Raw genomic sequence first — 13,753 nt, forward strand, 5'->3', positions numbered from 1 at the left:
GGGGTGGGGGTTGGTCTGTCCTGTTTTTATTTATTAAGCACCTCTTATGTGCTAGGTGCTTTACACACCTTCTTTTAGTCATCAGAGTATCCCTTTGAAGTGGATGGTAGTATTCCTCACTTAGCAGATGAAAATCTGATGGAAAGACCGGCTTGCGCAGTCAGTAAGTGGCAGAGCCAGAACTGAAACCCAGGTCTTTCCTACTCCAGAACCTGAGGGCTTGCCACTGTGTTCACCCTATAGATGTTTTGGCATCACCTCTGTGGCTTGCCCTGTCTCTTTAAGGAGAAGCCTAGAGCTGTGTATTGTTTCATTTAATCTTTCTGTCCATTCTCCTCATAGATACTCTTAGCCAAAGACATCGCTGTACCCTTCCAGGCTCCAGAGAGCTAAAGGAAGTCTAGAACCAACCTATTGTGGAGAAATTTGTCCTGACATGACTATAAGGAAGCATTCTCAAAATAGCTTTAAGCGAGGCTTATGTTAACTTTTCTCATTTGTTGCTACTTTTCCCATTTAATTTTAGTATGCCTGTAATTTTGTCTGTCGCTCAGAATTGTGAAGAATTGGGAAATTTGCCATGCTTGTTTTGGCTCCAGTGATGAAAAGAAGCAGCCGCCAGCATTTATCTTTGTTTTTGGGAACAGAATTGCACAGGCGTATGAAATGATTTTTTTTTAAATAGCATTTCACCATTTCAGAGCATTTTCACAGATATTATCTTATTTGAATGTCCCAGCCTCTTATGAAGTAAGTAATTAAAGGTATTTTTAACTCCGTTTTTCAGATGAGGCTCAGAGAGATTATGTGACTTGTCCAACATTAGTGTCTGGTAAGGTGGTGAAGCCACGACTGGAACCCATATCTGTTCACTTTCACCTGGATCAGGGCATTTAGGACTTTTCCACCATCTGCTGCCTCTTGTAGCTGGTTGTTCCAACCTGTTCAACCCGCAGACCCTGTAGTAAGCAGGAGAACTGACTGGTTTGTGCTTCATTTCCCCTGCCCTCCTCTGCCTGTTGACTCAGACACTACTGAGCCTGGTGAAAGCCGAAGACCAGGCTTGAGAAAGTGAGTAGGAGGCGACATTGGCTTCTGCAGAATTGAGGAAATATCAGGAAAGAGAATAAATGTTTAGTGAGGAGAAGGGAAACAAGGTATTTACTTTGTTTGGGTTGTTAGAGTAAAAGTGAGGTAGACCCTACTGCAGTTTAAGCTTCCCTTTCTTAGTAGACTGGAAATGTAAGCAGGGGAGAGATGAGGATATTAGAAGTGGAGGATGGAGAGCCCAGAGATGAGCATTTTTGTAACCTCCAGGACAGCAGAGACAGGCAAAGCATTTGTGCCAAGGTCTCTTTAAAAAAAATAAAAGAGATTTATTGACATTTTCATTAAAGAATATTCATGAAGTGCAACATTGCTTGTACAATTGTTGATAAGGATTATTGTCTAGCAATTATTTGTTTTTTAAACCTTCCTCCCTCTCTTCCCCCTTTTTTCATACTTCTCTTCATTCATTGACCTATTCTCAGTTGCTTTTTGCTTATTCTCCAGGCTTATAGTTGAGAGAATTACTTGTTTTTTTTGTTTTGTGAGGAAGATCGGCCCTGGGCTAACATCCATGCCCATCTTCCTCCACTTTATATATATGGGATGCCACTACAGCATGGCTTGCCAAGCGGTGCATCGGTGCGTGCCCGGGATCCGGGCCGGCGAACCCCGGGCCACTGCAGCAGAGCGCACGCACTTAACTGCTTGCGCCACCGGGCCGGCCCCTAGAATTACTTGTTTTTAATTTACTTTCTTGAGCTGCTTCCTTTACCTTCTGCATTTGATCCTGATGCTCCACCAGGAAACACTCCCCTTAGCTGGCTTCTACCTTGACTGCAACTTTCAGTAATAATTTCTCTTTTTGCTTGATTTATTCTTTCTTCTCTCGTCCCCCAAATTATTGTATTATTTTAATTTTATTCTTGAATCCCTTTCTGCTACTTAAGTCTGCTTAGTGCAGAAATCTCTCTGAACATGGAATTAATGATACCTTCAAAATGGACCAAAAAAAATAGAAAGCCACCCAGAGCTTGAAACTTCTAGAAATTTTGTTAGAGTGGAACAATGTATCACGAATATGGAGACAAATAAATCCCCAGGGAAGGGCCCCAGGGAAGTCTCTCTCCTTCCAGAATGCATCCAATGAGTAGTATTGAATTTTTAATGAGTTTAGAGTATCACAAATATGGAGACAAATAAATCCCCAGGGAAGGGCCCCAGGGAAGTCTCTCTCCTTCCAGAATGCATCCAATGAGTAGTATTGAATTTTTAATGAGTTCAGAGAAGGTGGCTTCCGTTGACCACAGTCAAGTGGGGAACCAGCTAATGATCTCTGTTGAGAAACTCTGGATGCCAAACACTGTCAACAGACCCGGTCATATCTTTTCTCATCACTCGTGAAACCTGAGCCATTTTCTCAGAGGGTCTGGCATCTCTTTAAAAAAAAAAGCCAAGTTAAGAAGTGTTAGATATTCTTCTCCCAATTTTTAGTACATTTTTCTGGGAGTCTAGCTGTGTATATTGGATTAAGAACTTGCAGGGTTTTGTTTTTTTTTTTTTGCTAGATACTCAACAAAAAAGATGGCTTCAGTTTCTAGAGAATTGCCTCTTTCTGCTTTTGGCGTTTCACTCTGTGCTCATCTCAGGCTTCAGGGCCTCACGAAGTGCCTCATGGCTATGCTGACATGCTTGTGAGGAAGGGGAATTCATGCATATAGTGACAGCTGCTTCCCAAATGGCTCATCAAAATTTGTGTCTCTGTATTCCATGACCAAGATTTTAGTTGAGACTAGAGTGGTTTTCTCTAGGCTTTCTAAATAAAAATCTCTAAAGGAACCTCTGGGAACCATGTAAGATCGAAGCCCTAACATGGTCTTTTTCAACATCATTATTAATGATTCTTCAAAAGATTAAATGAATCTTTAGGTCTTATATTATAAAATACTAAGTTACCCAATATATTTTTTATCATAGCAAATCCTTTTTTCTTGTAATTTTCTAAGTACAAAAGGGGAAGTATATCCTCATTGTAGAAAAGTATAAAGAAAATTATAATCACCCATAACCTCTCTATTCAGAAATAGCTGCTATTATTAATGTTTTGGTATTTTTCTCCTAGTTTTTTTTTAGTACATGTTTAATGTAGTTGAGGTCAAACTGTAAAGACCATATTGTATCCTACTTTATTTTCACTTATATGACCATGTCATATCTTAAACTGGAATGCAGTCGAGTGTTTTATTATTTTTGACCCCAAGTCCTAACAAAAATCTTTCAACATTTAATTTTGTTATATTGGCTTATTTGTTGTATAAATATATTTCAAGCACCTGATTTATACCAGGCCCTGTGCTATATTTGGGGGAAAGTGCAAGTTGAATCAGGAAACAGAGACTCACCAGCTGGTCATTTATATCCCACTGAAACCATCTACCCTAGTCCATGAGAGGGCCCTTCCCTCTGCTTCTCATAGTCTGACTAGAAACACAATGACTTCTCTGAAGGAGGTCTCAGGCATTTGATGGGGCTAGTGGGAGCCACGAAACACTGTGATCTTTTTTACCAAATGCAGCTTCCTTGAAAATGTGCTACCCATTCCCATCTGCACGGTATCTTAGTTGTCTTTCCATGCTGTAACCACATCCGACTTGATTTTGTGAAGTTGGTTTCATGCCAGGAATAATACTTCAGACTGGCTGTCTCTACCACTCTCTCTTGTTCTCATTGTCATCTGCAGTCTCTCTGTGATTGGTAATCTTGTGACTTTAATGCCACCTTTAGAGAAACAAGGGCTGCTTATCCATAACCTTATTCCTTCAAAAGCTTTCTGTCTGTAGATCAGTGCTATCCAGCAGAAGTTTCTGCAATAATGGAAACATTCTGTATCTGCACTGCCCAATAATACAGTACCTACTAGCCACCTGTGTCTGTTGAGTACTTGAAATGTGGCTAATGTGACTGAGAAACTGAATTTTTTATTTTAATTAATTTTAATATAAATTGCCACATATGGCTAATGGCTGCAGTATTGGATAGTGCCGCTCTAGGTCATCCCAGCTGGTTCTGCCAGTTCCTCTCATGGGGGGGACAGTTTGTTTCTGTGGGTGATTTTTTACTACACAGAGCTGTGGTGTTAACCCCTCTGTTTTGTCCTGCTAGCAGTGTGGGTGGTGGGATACAGAACTATTTCTTTTTTCTTTTTTTTTTAATTTTATTTATTTTTTTCCCCCAAAGCCCCAGTAGATAGTTGTATGTCATAGCTGTACTTCCTTCTAGTTGCTGTATGTGGGACGCGGCCTCAGCATAGCCGGAGAAGCAGTGCGTCGGTGCGCGCCCGGGATCTGAACCCGGGCCACTAGCAGCGGAGCACGTGCACTTAACCGCTAAGCCACGGGCCGGCCCCAGAACTATTTCTTTTTTTTTTTTTTTTTTTTAAGATTTTATTTATTTATTTATGTTCCCCCCAAAGCCCCAGTAGATAGTTGTATGGCATAGCTGCACATCCTTCTAGTTGCTGTATGTGGGACGCGGCCTCAGCATGGCCGGAGAAGCGGTGCATCAGTGCGCGCCCGGGATCCGAACCCCGGCCGCCAGCAGCAGAGAGCACACACTTAACCGCTAAGCCACGGGGCCCGCCCCTACCCAGAACTATTTCTAAGAGGATCTTCTGAAGAGGATGGGACTGCTTAGTACTCCCTTAGGATCAGGTTTCTAGATGTTCTCTGGAGGAGCAGCTCTTGGGAAGGTGCTTATTAGCAACTCCACACCTTCTGGAAGCCATTGCAGTCGGAAGAGAGATGTTATAATAATACAGTTTCTAAATAATGAGGTTTTTTTTCAGGGGAAAGGCTTTGCTGTATGAAAAATCAAGTCAGAAGGTTTTTCTCCCTCCCAAATACATCACTCATTACTCTTTTTATACTCTTATGTCATACTCTTGCAAATCTGGCATCTGAAATGCTACAAAAATGCCTCTGAGTCATTGTCATTGATTTTTTTTTTTTGTCAATCAAACATTAGTATGATATAATCTCTTTTCAGAAACTTGATGATTTCTCCTTGGATCTTTGTGTGTGTGTGTGTGTGTGTGTGTGTGTGTGTGTGTGTGGTGTGTGAGGAAGATTGGCTCTGAGCTAATATCTGTTGCCAATCTTCTTCTTTTGGCTTGAGGAAGATTGTCACTGAGCTAACATCTGTGCCAGTCTTCCTTTATTTTTTTTTTTTGTATGTGGGACGCCACCACAGCATGGCTTGATGAGCGGTGTGTAGGTCCGCACCTGGAATCCAAGCCCGCGAACCCCGGGCCGCCAAAGCGGAGCATGGGAACTTAATGATTACGCCACTGGGCCAGCCCCTCTCCTTGGATCTTTTGACTGTGTTCTGCTTTTTCAATGATTCAGTGATTTGTCTTTCTTTCCTATCAGCAGTTTCATGGGAGGTAACAGATCTGCTGGTGTATTAGGAACCCTGTCTTTCTTTCCCTCCTTCAGTGACACTGCCTTTCTTCCTTGTTAAATTTCAAGTCTTCTGTTTCTGATCCATCTATATCTTTCTCCTCTTCTTGATCCTTTCTTGAACTCCTGGTTGTGGGCACCCTGGCTCCTGCCCTCCTTTGCACCTCTCAGGGTTGGCCTCCAACTCCTGTCCTCCAGGTACTTCCTTTGTGGGCTGTGAGTGTGCTCTTAGACTCTGGTCCGTGTTTCACCCTCTCCCACAGTTTCTCACTGCTCTCCTTAGGTAGGGAGGCAAGAAGTTATAAGCTTTACTGGGAAACCAGGCTCCTCTCCTTTATCTTCACAGGAAGCCCGCCAGACTCACCTTTTACTAATGCATGTTGGGAACCCACCCAGCCTCTGAAGCGTTTCGATGAGAACCATTTTAGTTTTATGGCAACCAAAAGGCTGCATATAGACTGCTTTCACCGTGAACTGAATTTGCTGCACATTTGGGGAAGCCACATGGGAAACTGACTGTGTTTTCTGCCTTCTGTTGACAGAATGGTACACGAAACTTCCAGGACTTTGACTGTCAGGTAAGGACTGTACAAGCACCGAGGAGGGCTGTGTACAGGATCTCTGCAGTGCTTCCCTCCCTGTGCTGGTGGTCTTGTAGAAGTGGATCTCTCTTCGTAGCTAATCATGGCTCCTTCCTGTTCTTATGGTCATTGGATCAAGTTTATTGAAAATGATTTGCTATTGTGTTTAAAACTGCATGCCAGGTGCCTGCTTTATGATTGTAGGTTACTGGGTTGAGCTGTCTCTTTGTGATTAAGATCTCCTTTCCTCAGATGATATTGGAAACCCCAGTCACAGGTGTCAAGTGGAAGGTTGTCACCTCACTGCAGAGAAGGTGGGGGAGGGGCAATTTGGAGGGGAGACTTATTGACAGCAAAATCTTTTCCTGAAAGAAAAAGACTAATTAAGTGTTATTAATACAAAATGCAGAGTTCTCTTAGCTTTATGTTTGGAAATGCAAAATTAAGCCTGACTCATTAATGTTTTCTTTTTTTTTTTTTTTTAAGATTTTATTTATTTATTTATTTTCCCCCCAAAGCCCCAGTAGATAGTTGTATGTCATAGCTGCACATCCTCCCAGTTGCTGTATGTGGGATGCAGCCTCAGCATGGCCGGAGAAGTGGTGCGTCGGTGCGCACCCGGGATCCGAACCCGGGCCGCCAGCAGCGGAGCGTGCGCACCCAACCGCCAAGCCGCGGGGCCGGCCCTCATTAATGTTTTCTTAAATGATATTCTTCCTAGTCTGCTTTTGCCTGTAGCTCTATTACCAATTTTTTTTTTTTTTTTTTGAGGAAGATCAGCCCTGAGCTAACATCTGTGCTAATCCTCCTCTTTTTGCTGAGGAAGACCAGCTCTGAGCTAACATCTATTGCCAATCCTCCTCCTTTTTTTTTCCCCAAAGCCCTAGTAGATAGTTGTATGTCATAGTTGCACATCCCTCTAGTTGCTGTACGTGGGACGCGGCCTCAGCATGGCCGGAGAAGCGGCGTCGGTGCACGCCCGGGATCCGAACCTGGGCCCCTGGTAGTGGAGCGCACGCACTTAACCGCTAAGCCACGGGGCCGGTCCTCTATTGCCATTTGAAAATCAATAAAATGAACCAGGACCTCTCCATCTACCTACTTTGTCAATTGACTGGCCCTGAAAGAAACGTGAGGAAGGAATGAGTGCATGGAAATGGGAACCTTGTAAGCCCGTTGCAGCCCGACTCTCCCACTTTTGGGATAGATGTCATAGCAGTGGCTAGCAGAAGCAACGTGAAGTAGACTCAGAGGGTCCTAAGCAGGAAAGGAAGGTGCTGGGAAACCAACTTCTTTGCTTCCAGGATTCAGCCAACCTGTATCCCCACAGGCAAATAGTTATTTTCAGGTATGCGTTTATGTTAAGTACATTGGAATCTCCCTATAGCATTAGCATCAAAAGGAAGAACTGATGTCTATCTCATAGGCAGACCAGTTATGTCATAATTTATTGGGTACCTACTGTTGATAAACATGCATCATCTCCAGTCCTTGGAGCAATATCACGAGGTGGTTTTTATTGTCCCTGTTTTACAGATGAGGAAATTGAGAATCACGTTTTATAACTTGCCATTGGGTGGAATTACAGTTGAACAACCCCGTTCTTCCTGAACCCATTGCCTCTTCTTTCCCACCTGGAAATGTCCAGAGCTGAGATGTTGAAAGGAGTTGAGTTGTATGTAAAGCTGAGGTTCCTTGGCAGGACAGATGAGACTCACTTTGGAAGGAGCAGGCTCATAGCATTGTTACAGATTTCTGAATCCCAGTGTCAAACATCTCTTGGTGTGACTATTTGGTATTTTATATATACAACATAAGCAGGTAGTGCTGTTAGGGAATCATTTGCTATAGGTCCTTTGCTCAAAAACAAGAAGTCATATTTTTTGATAAGTGGTGTCAGTCAAGTTTGGGTTTAGTTGTTTTTAATGTGATCTAACTCCAGTTATGGTTTGGATCCTAGGTTGAACCAGTTGAACTTGATTGCTGTTAATATTTGATATAATTTACCTAGAAGGAGATCATTTGAGAGAGGGTGACAGTAAAATTCAAGGTGAGGAATTCCAGAAATAGTATATGTATACTCCTACCTAAAAGTGTGGAAATATTTATTTTCATCAAATTGAGTACCTCCTCCCCAAAAAAGACAATTGGAATATAAAAATTTACATGCTTATTGTGAAACAGATAAGAAAGAAACAAAAAGTAAATAAATGAAAATCACTGGTTATTTCACCAATGTTAATAAATTGGTATATATCCTTTAGGATTTTTTTTGCACATCAATAATCTTAGATATAAATGAAATGGAGTTTTAGAAATATAATTATGAATCACTCTTTAATATTAAGGCTTAAAAATAGTCTGACAAAAATTCTTGATATTTTGGGTGAAACTTTAATATAGTGACATATTCTAGCCTCATAAAATAAAATTTTTAGTTCAGTTCTGATACAAATAGAATGATGGCAAGTGTTTGTCACTGTTACTGTCTGTCACTGGTTTTGAATGTAAGCGTTCTTTGTGTTCTAAAGAGGAAGAAACCATAGGCCCTTCCTTTTTCCCCCTTCCAGCGCTTGTGAATGCTCTCCTACCACCATGCTCGTCTGTCTCTTTGTTAAAGGCTTATGTTATGTTCTGGAGACTTGGAGGAAGCTGGGATTCTAGCGACAGGCTGATAGAAGACCTCTGGCATATGAACTGTGATGTGAGAAGTCTAGAAGGGCTTGGTTAGCCTGAAGGCTTCCCAGAGACCATTGGGCATTATTAGGAGACAAATCAGAACAAATCTAAAGCTGACATTGTCACTAAATGGAAAGGCATTTAGCCTTGGCGTTGGTGTTGTCCATTAGCATAACTGCAGTGAGAGGTTAACTGAAGCCATTTAATCAGGACTTCCTTCTGATCTCTGCCTTGCCTCAGAAAATCTTTAAGTAATCTTTGGTGATATCCCAGGAAGTTATCTTAGCATCATCGACCAATCTCACAAGTTCAGTCTGAACAGCCTTTTCCTCCTCTATATTCTTTACTAATCAACTACATGCTTTCTTTCCCCCCTCAATAATTGAAAGTGTAATTAAAAGGGTACCATTTCTTTTGGTTCTTTGATTGTCCTAAGTGATTTCATTGCTATACAGCTCCTCTGAGGCAAACACAGTTATATTTGTTTTTTGTTTTTTTTTTTTTAAGATTTTATTTATTTAATTTTTCCCCCCAAAGCCCCAGTAGATAGTTGTATGTCATAGCTGCACATCCTTCTAGTTGCTGTATGTGGGACTCAGCCTCAGGATGGACGGAGAAGTGGTGCCTCGATGCGCACCCGGGATCCGAACCCGGGCCACCAGCATTGCAGCGCGCGCACTTAACCACCAAGCCACAGGACCGGCCCCACAGTTATATTTGGATATAAGAGTGACGAGGGAAGGGGTGATTAGAGGTGACCTGCTTAGAATTGATGAGAAAGGAGAAAGGGACCTATTGCTGGTTGGAACAGTGAATCAGCAGGCTTATTGTCCATTTATCTACTTCAGTGCTGCTTAATTCTCCTCTCCTTGTGAGACTATTTGAAAGTTTGGAATTAGAGCTGAGACAGACGCTATAGCTTCTCTGTGTATATGATATATTGCTTTAAAAAAACAAGACTTATCTTGTGTATAATCAGAAACAAATTTAGAAAATTCAGAAAAGTATAAAAATAAAGATTACCTATAATCCTGCTAGCTAGAGATAACCATATGTTATTATATTTCTTTACAGTTTTTACTTTTATATTCCGGTTATCAAAAGAATACATCCTCATAGTTGAATATTTGGAAAGCACACTGAATTATAAAGTGGCTTGAGAAAAACTCATAATCCTATAACCTGGGGACAAGCATGTTAATATGTTTAGTGTTGAGATATATGTGTGTGTAATTTTTGTTTTTACATTTTTTATTTATTTATTTATTTATTTCCCCCAAAGCCCCAGTAGATAGTTGTATGTCATAGTTGCACATCCTTCTAGTTGCTGTACGTGGGACGCGGCCTCAGCATGGCCGGAGAAGCGGTGCGTCAGTGCGCGCCCGGGATCTGAACCCTGGCCGCCAGCATCGGAGCGCGCGCACTTAACCGCTAAGCCACGGAGCCGGCCCTGTGTGTGTAATTTTTATAAAAATAAGTTTTTGATTTATATGGTTGGTCACACTGGGTGTACAGTTTTGTATCCCCTTTTCTGATTTAATATTAGAACACAATCTCATTTCCATGTCATTTTTTTTGTGTGTGTGAGGAAGATCAGCCCTGAGTTAACATCCATGCCAATCCTCCTCTTTTTGCTCAGGACGACTGGCCCTGAGCTAACATCTATTGCCAATCCTCCTCATTTTTTCCCCTTTTTCTCCCCAAAGAGCCAGCATGAAGCAGATAGTTGTAGGTCATAGTTGCATATCCTTCTAGTTGCTGTATGTGGGACGCGGCCTCAGCGTGGCCGGACAAGCGGTGTGTCAGTGCGCGCCCAGGATCCGAGCCTGGGCCGCCAGTAGTGGAGAGCGCGCACTTAACCGCTAAGCCACGGGGCCGGCCCGCCATGTCATTTTATTTATTTATTTATTTATTTTGTGAGGAAGATCAACCCTGAGCTGACATCTGCCAATCCTCCGCTTTTTGCTGAGGAAGACTGGCCCTGGGCTAACACCCCGTGCCCCTCTTCCTCCACTTTGTGTGGGACGCCACCACAGCATGGCTTGACAAGTGGTGCGTCGGTGCGCACCCGGGATCCGAACCGGCAAACCCCGGGCCGCCGCAGCGGAGCACAAGCACTTAACCACTTGCGCCACCAGGCCAGTCTGCTTCGTGTCATTTTAAAACTCTCATAAAAATAATTTTTTTTGTGTGTGTATGTTTGAGGAAGATTAGTCCTGAGCTAACATCCGATGCCAATCCTCCTCTTTTTTCCTGAGGAAGATTGGCCCCGGGCTGACATCCGTGCCCATCTTCCTCTACTTTATATGGGACGCCGCCACAGCATGGCTTGACAAGCGGTGCGTCGGTGCATGCCCAGGATCTGAACCTGCGAACCCCGGGCTGCGAAGCAGAGTGCGAGCACTTCCTCTGCGCCCCTGGGCTGGCCCCCTCATAAAAATAATTTTTAATGGCTGTCTGTTATTTCATCATATGGCTATACCATGACTTAACTATTCCATTATTTTTGGAAATTAAATTGCTTATATGTTCAGTTCACTGAACATTTTTGTGCATAAATTTTATCTACGCTTTGGATTATTTCCTTAGATGGATTCCTGGAATGAGCATATTTAAGGCTCTTGGCATATCTTGTCAAATTCCTTTCCACTTCCACCAGAGGGATACTCAATAAATATTAATGGAGAGTGAAAAGCTGCTGTCTGCCAGGATATATCATGCCTATAGGAGAGGCTGATAGTGGAGTGAACTCACTAGAATGGAGTTCTTGCTCCTAGGGATAATCCAGGCATGGCCAAGGGATGAGGAATTTCATGCTGGCTCTTTAATTGCAGTAGCTCTTTAGAGGATTGATTTGTAGAAGCCAACTGTGAGGGTTGGTTTTTAGTACCACAATTCAAATGTATGTATGTTAACGCCTTTCCTAAAGGGCTTTAAAGAGCTTTAAACTCTTGCAGATCACTTGGTGAATGGACATTGTTACAAAATAAGAATTAAGTGAAATAAATATCCTGAAAGTTCCTTCCATAGAAAAGAGGTGTTTGGAGAGAGCTGGGATTCAGCCACCGGCTGCAATCTGTGTTAGAGAACTTGATCAGTTCCACGCTCCTCCCCGAGCCTTGAAGGATGTGAAGGTGGCCCCAGTCCACCTTTGAGCCTCTTGTCCCACTGCTTCCATTTGTATGCCACCCCCCCCCCCAGGAAAACTGGAATTATTGCTGACCTACCCCTACTTCTGCTTTGTGCTTTTCCTTTCTGATAGCCTTTGTCCACAGTTCCTCCCTTGAGATGCGCCCCCCCTACTTTTGGTTTGATTTTGTTGTTGTTATTGGAGGGTGGGGGCAAAAGGGAGGTTGATTATTAAGTTCTAAGGATATAGATGACTTTATTCTCATTTGCGGGGAAAAAATCTTATAGGAAAAGCTAAGGTCTTTTTTATCACCACTCCCAATTTCAATTGTCTTTTCCTTTGTCACTAGAGTTTATTTCTCAGACAAGCTCTGTCGCATCATAAGCATGATGGCTGCCAGCTGCCCAAAACTCACATCCTTCCAGCTTAGCAGCCTTACTGTTAAGAGAAGATCTTTACCTGTCACTCCAGGGAAAAGGCCAGGGGCGGACTTTTGTTGGTTCAGCATGGGTCACGTGGTGGGGGGGTCACATGCACATCCCTGAACCACTCACTGTGGTCCAGAGAGTGGGGTGTTTGAGCTAGCCAGACCTGGACCTCTTCCTACCTGGACTTGCTTAGAGAGTGCATGTTCTGAAGGTGTTCTGGGCTGTTGCTTGTGGGTTATCATTCACTCTTTTTCTCCTCATTGTTTTTGTTTGTTTGTTTTTTGTTTTTTTTATTTATTTTTCCCCCAAAGCCCCAGTAGATAGTTGTATGTCATAGCTGCACGTCCTTCTAGTTGCTGTACGTGGGACGCGGCCTCATCATGGCCGCAGAAGTGGTGCGTCGGTGCACGCCTGGGATCCGAACCCGGGCCGCCAGTAGCGGAGCGTGCGCACTTAACCACTAAGCCACAGGGCCGGCCCTCTCCTCATTGTTAACTAAGGCTATGTGAAGAAGATATTGGAGTTGTCTTTGAAGGAGGAAAATATAGATTGTATGTTGACATATTGCAAAAGAAGCTTTCAAATGAAGAGCATGATTTATGAGAAGGCTGAGAGTTGTGGGTGGCTGAAAAGTAGAAGTAGATGTCTGAATGAGTGTGAACTAGTGAACTAGGCTGAAAGAGGTAAGAGGGGAGAGAGCTGAGCCTGGAGTCAGGGAAAATGTATTATAGAACTTTAAAAAGGAAAACATAATCTGCTGATAGGCAGAAGGCTGAGTAAGTGTGGAGGCAGATTCTTTTACTACAAGATTAAATGAGGTTATGCAAATGAACTTTTATACTGCTACACAGAAGTAAGGTAGTAGGGGTATTATATCAAAAATTCCTGGGCCGGCCCCGAGGCTTAGCGGTTAAGTGCACGCGCTCCGCTGCTGGCGGCCCGGGTTCAGAAACCCGGGCGCGCACCAACGCACTGCTTCTCCGGCCATGCTGAGGCCGCGTCCCACGTACAGCAACTAGAAGGATGTGCAGCTATGACATACAACTATCTACTGGGGCTTTGGGGGGGAAAAATAAATAAATAAAATTATTAAAAAAAAATTTCGTGTATAATAACAAAAACTATACCCAAGGCTTATACGGTAGTCTGCTTAATTAGAAACAGAATAAAATTTTATAGTAATAAAAATGTTGACATTTCTAAGAGTATGTTGTCATAAAGTTTACCTATGTGTTCCAGACTGGCCAGGGAGAGGAAGAAGTACTAACAGGCATGAAGTGATCAAAATTTAACTGAGTTCAGAGAGATATGACAAGTCAGATTGTGTAATTCTGATGACAACACATTTAGCTGAAGGATGAAGACTCAGAAAAAAGGTGAAAGTTGATTATTATCAAATAATGGTAATATCCTAAACTCTTAAATTCTTAA

General features: G+C 42.7%; 1 protein-coding gene across 5 annotated transcripts in view; it reads left to right on the forward strand.

Annotated features, from left to right (window-relative positions):
• The window catches only part of NDRG3 (NDRG family member 3), a 77,790-nt gene that overhangs the window by 21,445 nt on the left and 42,592 nt on the right, over positions 1–13,753 (forward strand). For 3 of the 5 annotated variants that reach the window (XM_087445316.1, XM_014787466.2, XM_014787467.2), the window contains exon 3: positions 6,047–6,082. The exons of the other annotated variants lie outside the window; for them this stretch is intronic. In XM_087445316.1, the coding sequence (XP_087301442.1) occupies positions 6,047–6,082 (36 nt within the window). The remainder of the gene's footprint in view (positions 1–6,046; positions 6,083–13,753) is intronic. 5 annotated transcript variants of the gene reach the window in all.

Source organism: Ceratotherium simum, chromosome 21, assembly GCF_057802395.1.
Source record: "Ceratotherium simum simum isolate JZ-2026a chromosome 21, ASM5780239v1, whole genome shotgun sequence".
Lineage (NCBI taxonomy): Eukaryota > Metazoa > Chordata > Mammalia > Perissodactyla > Rhinocerotidae > Ceratotherium > Ceratotherium simum.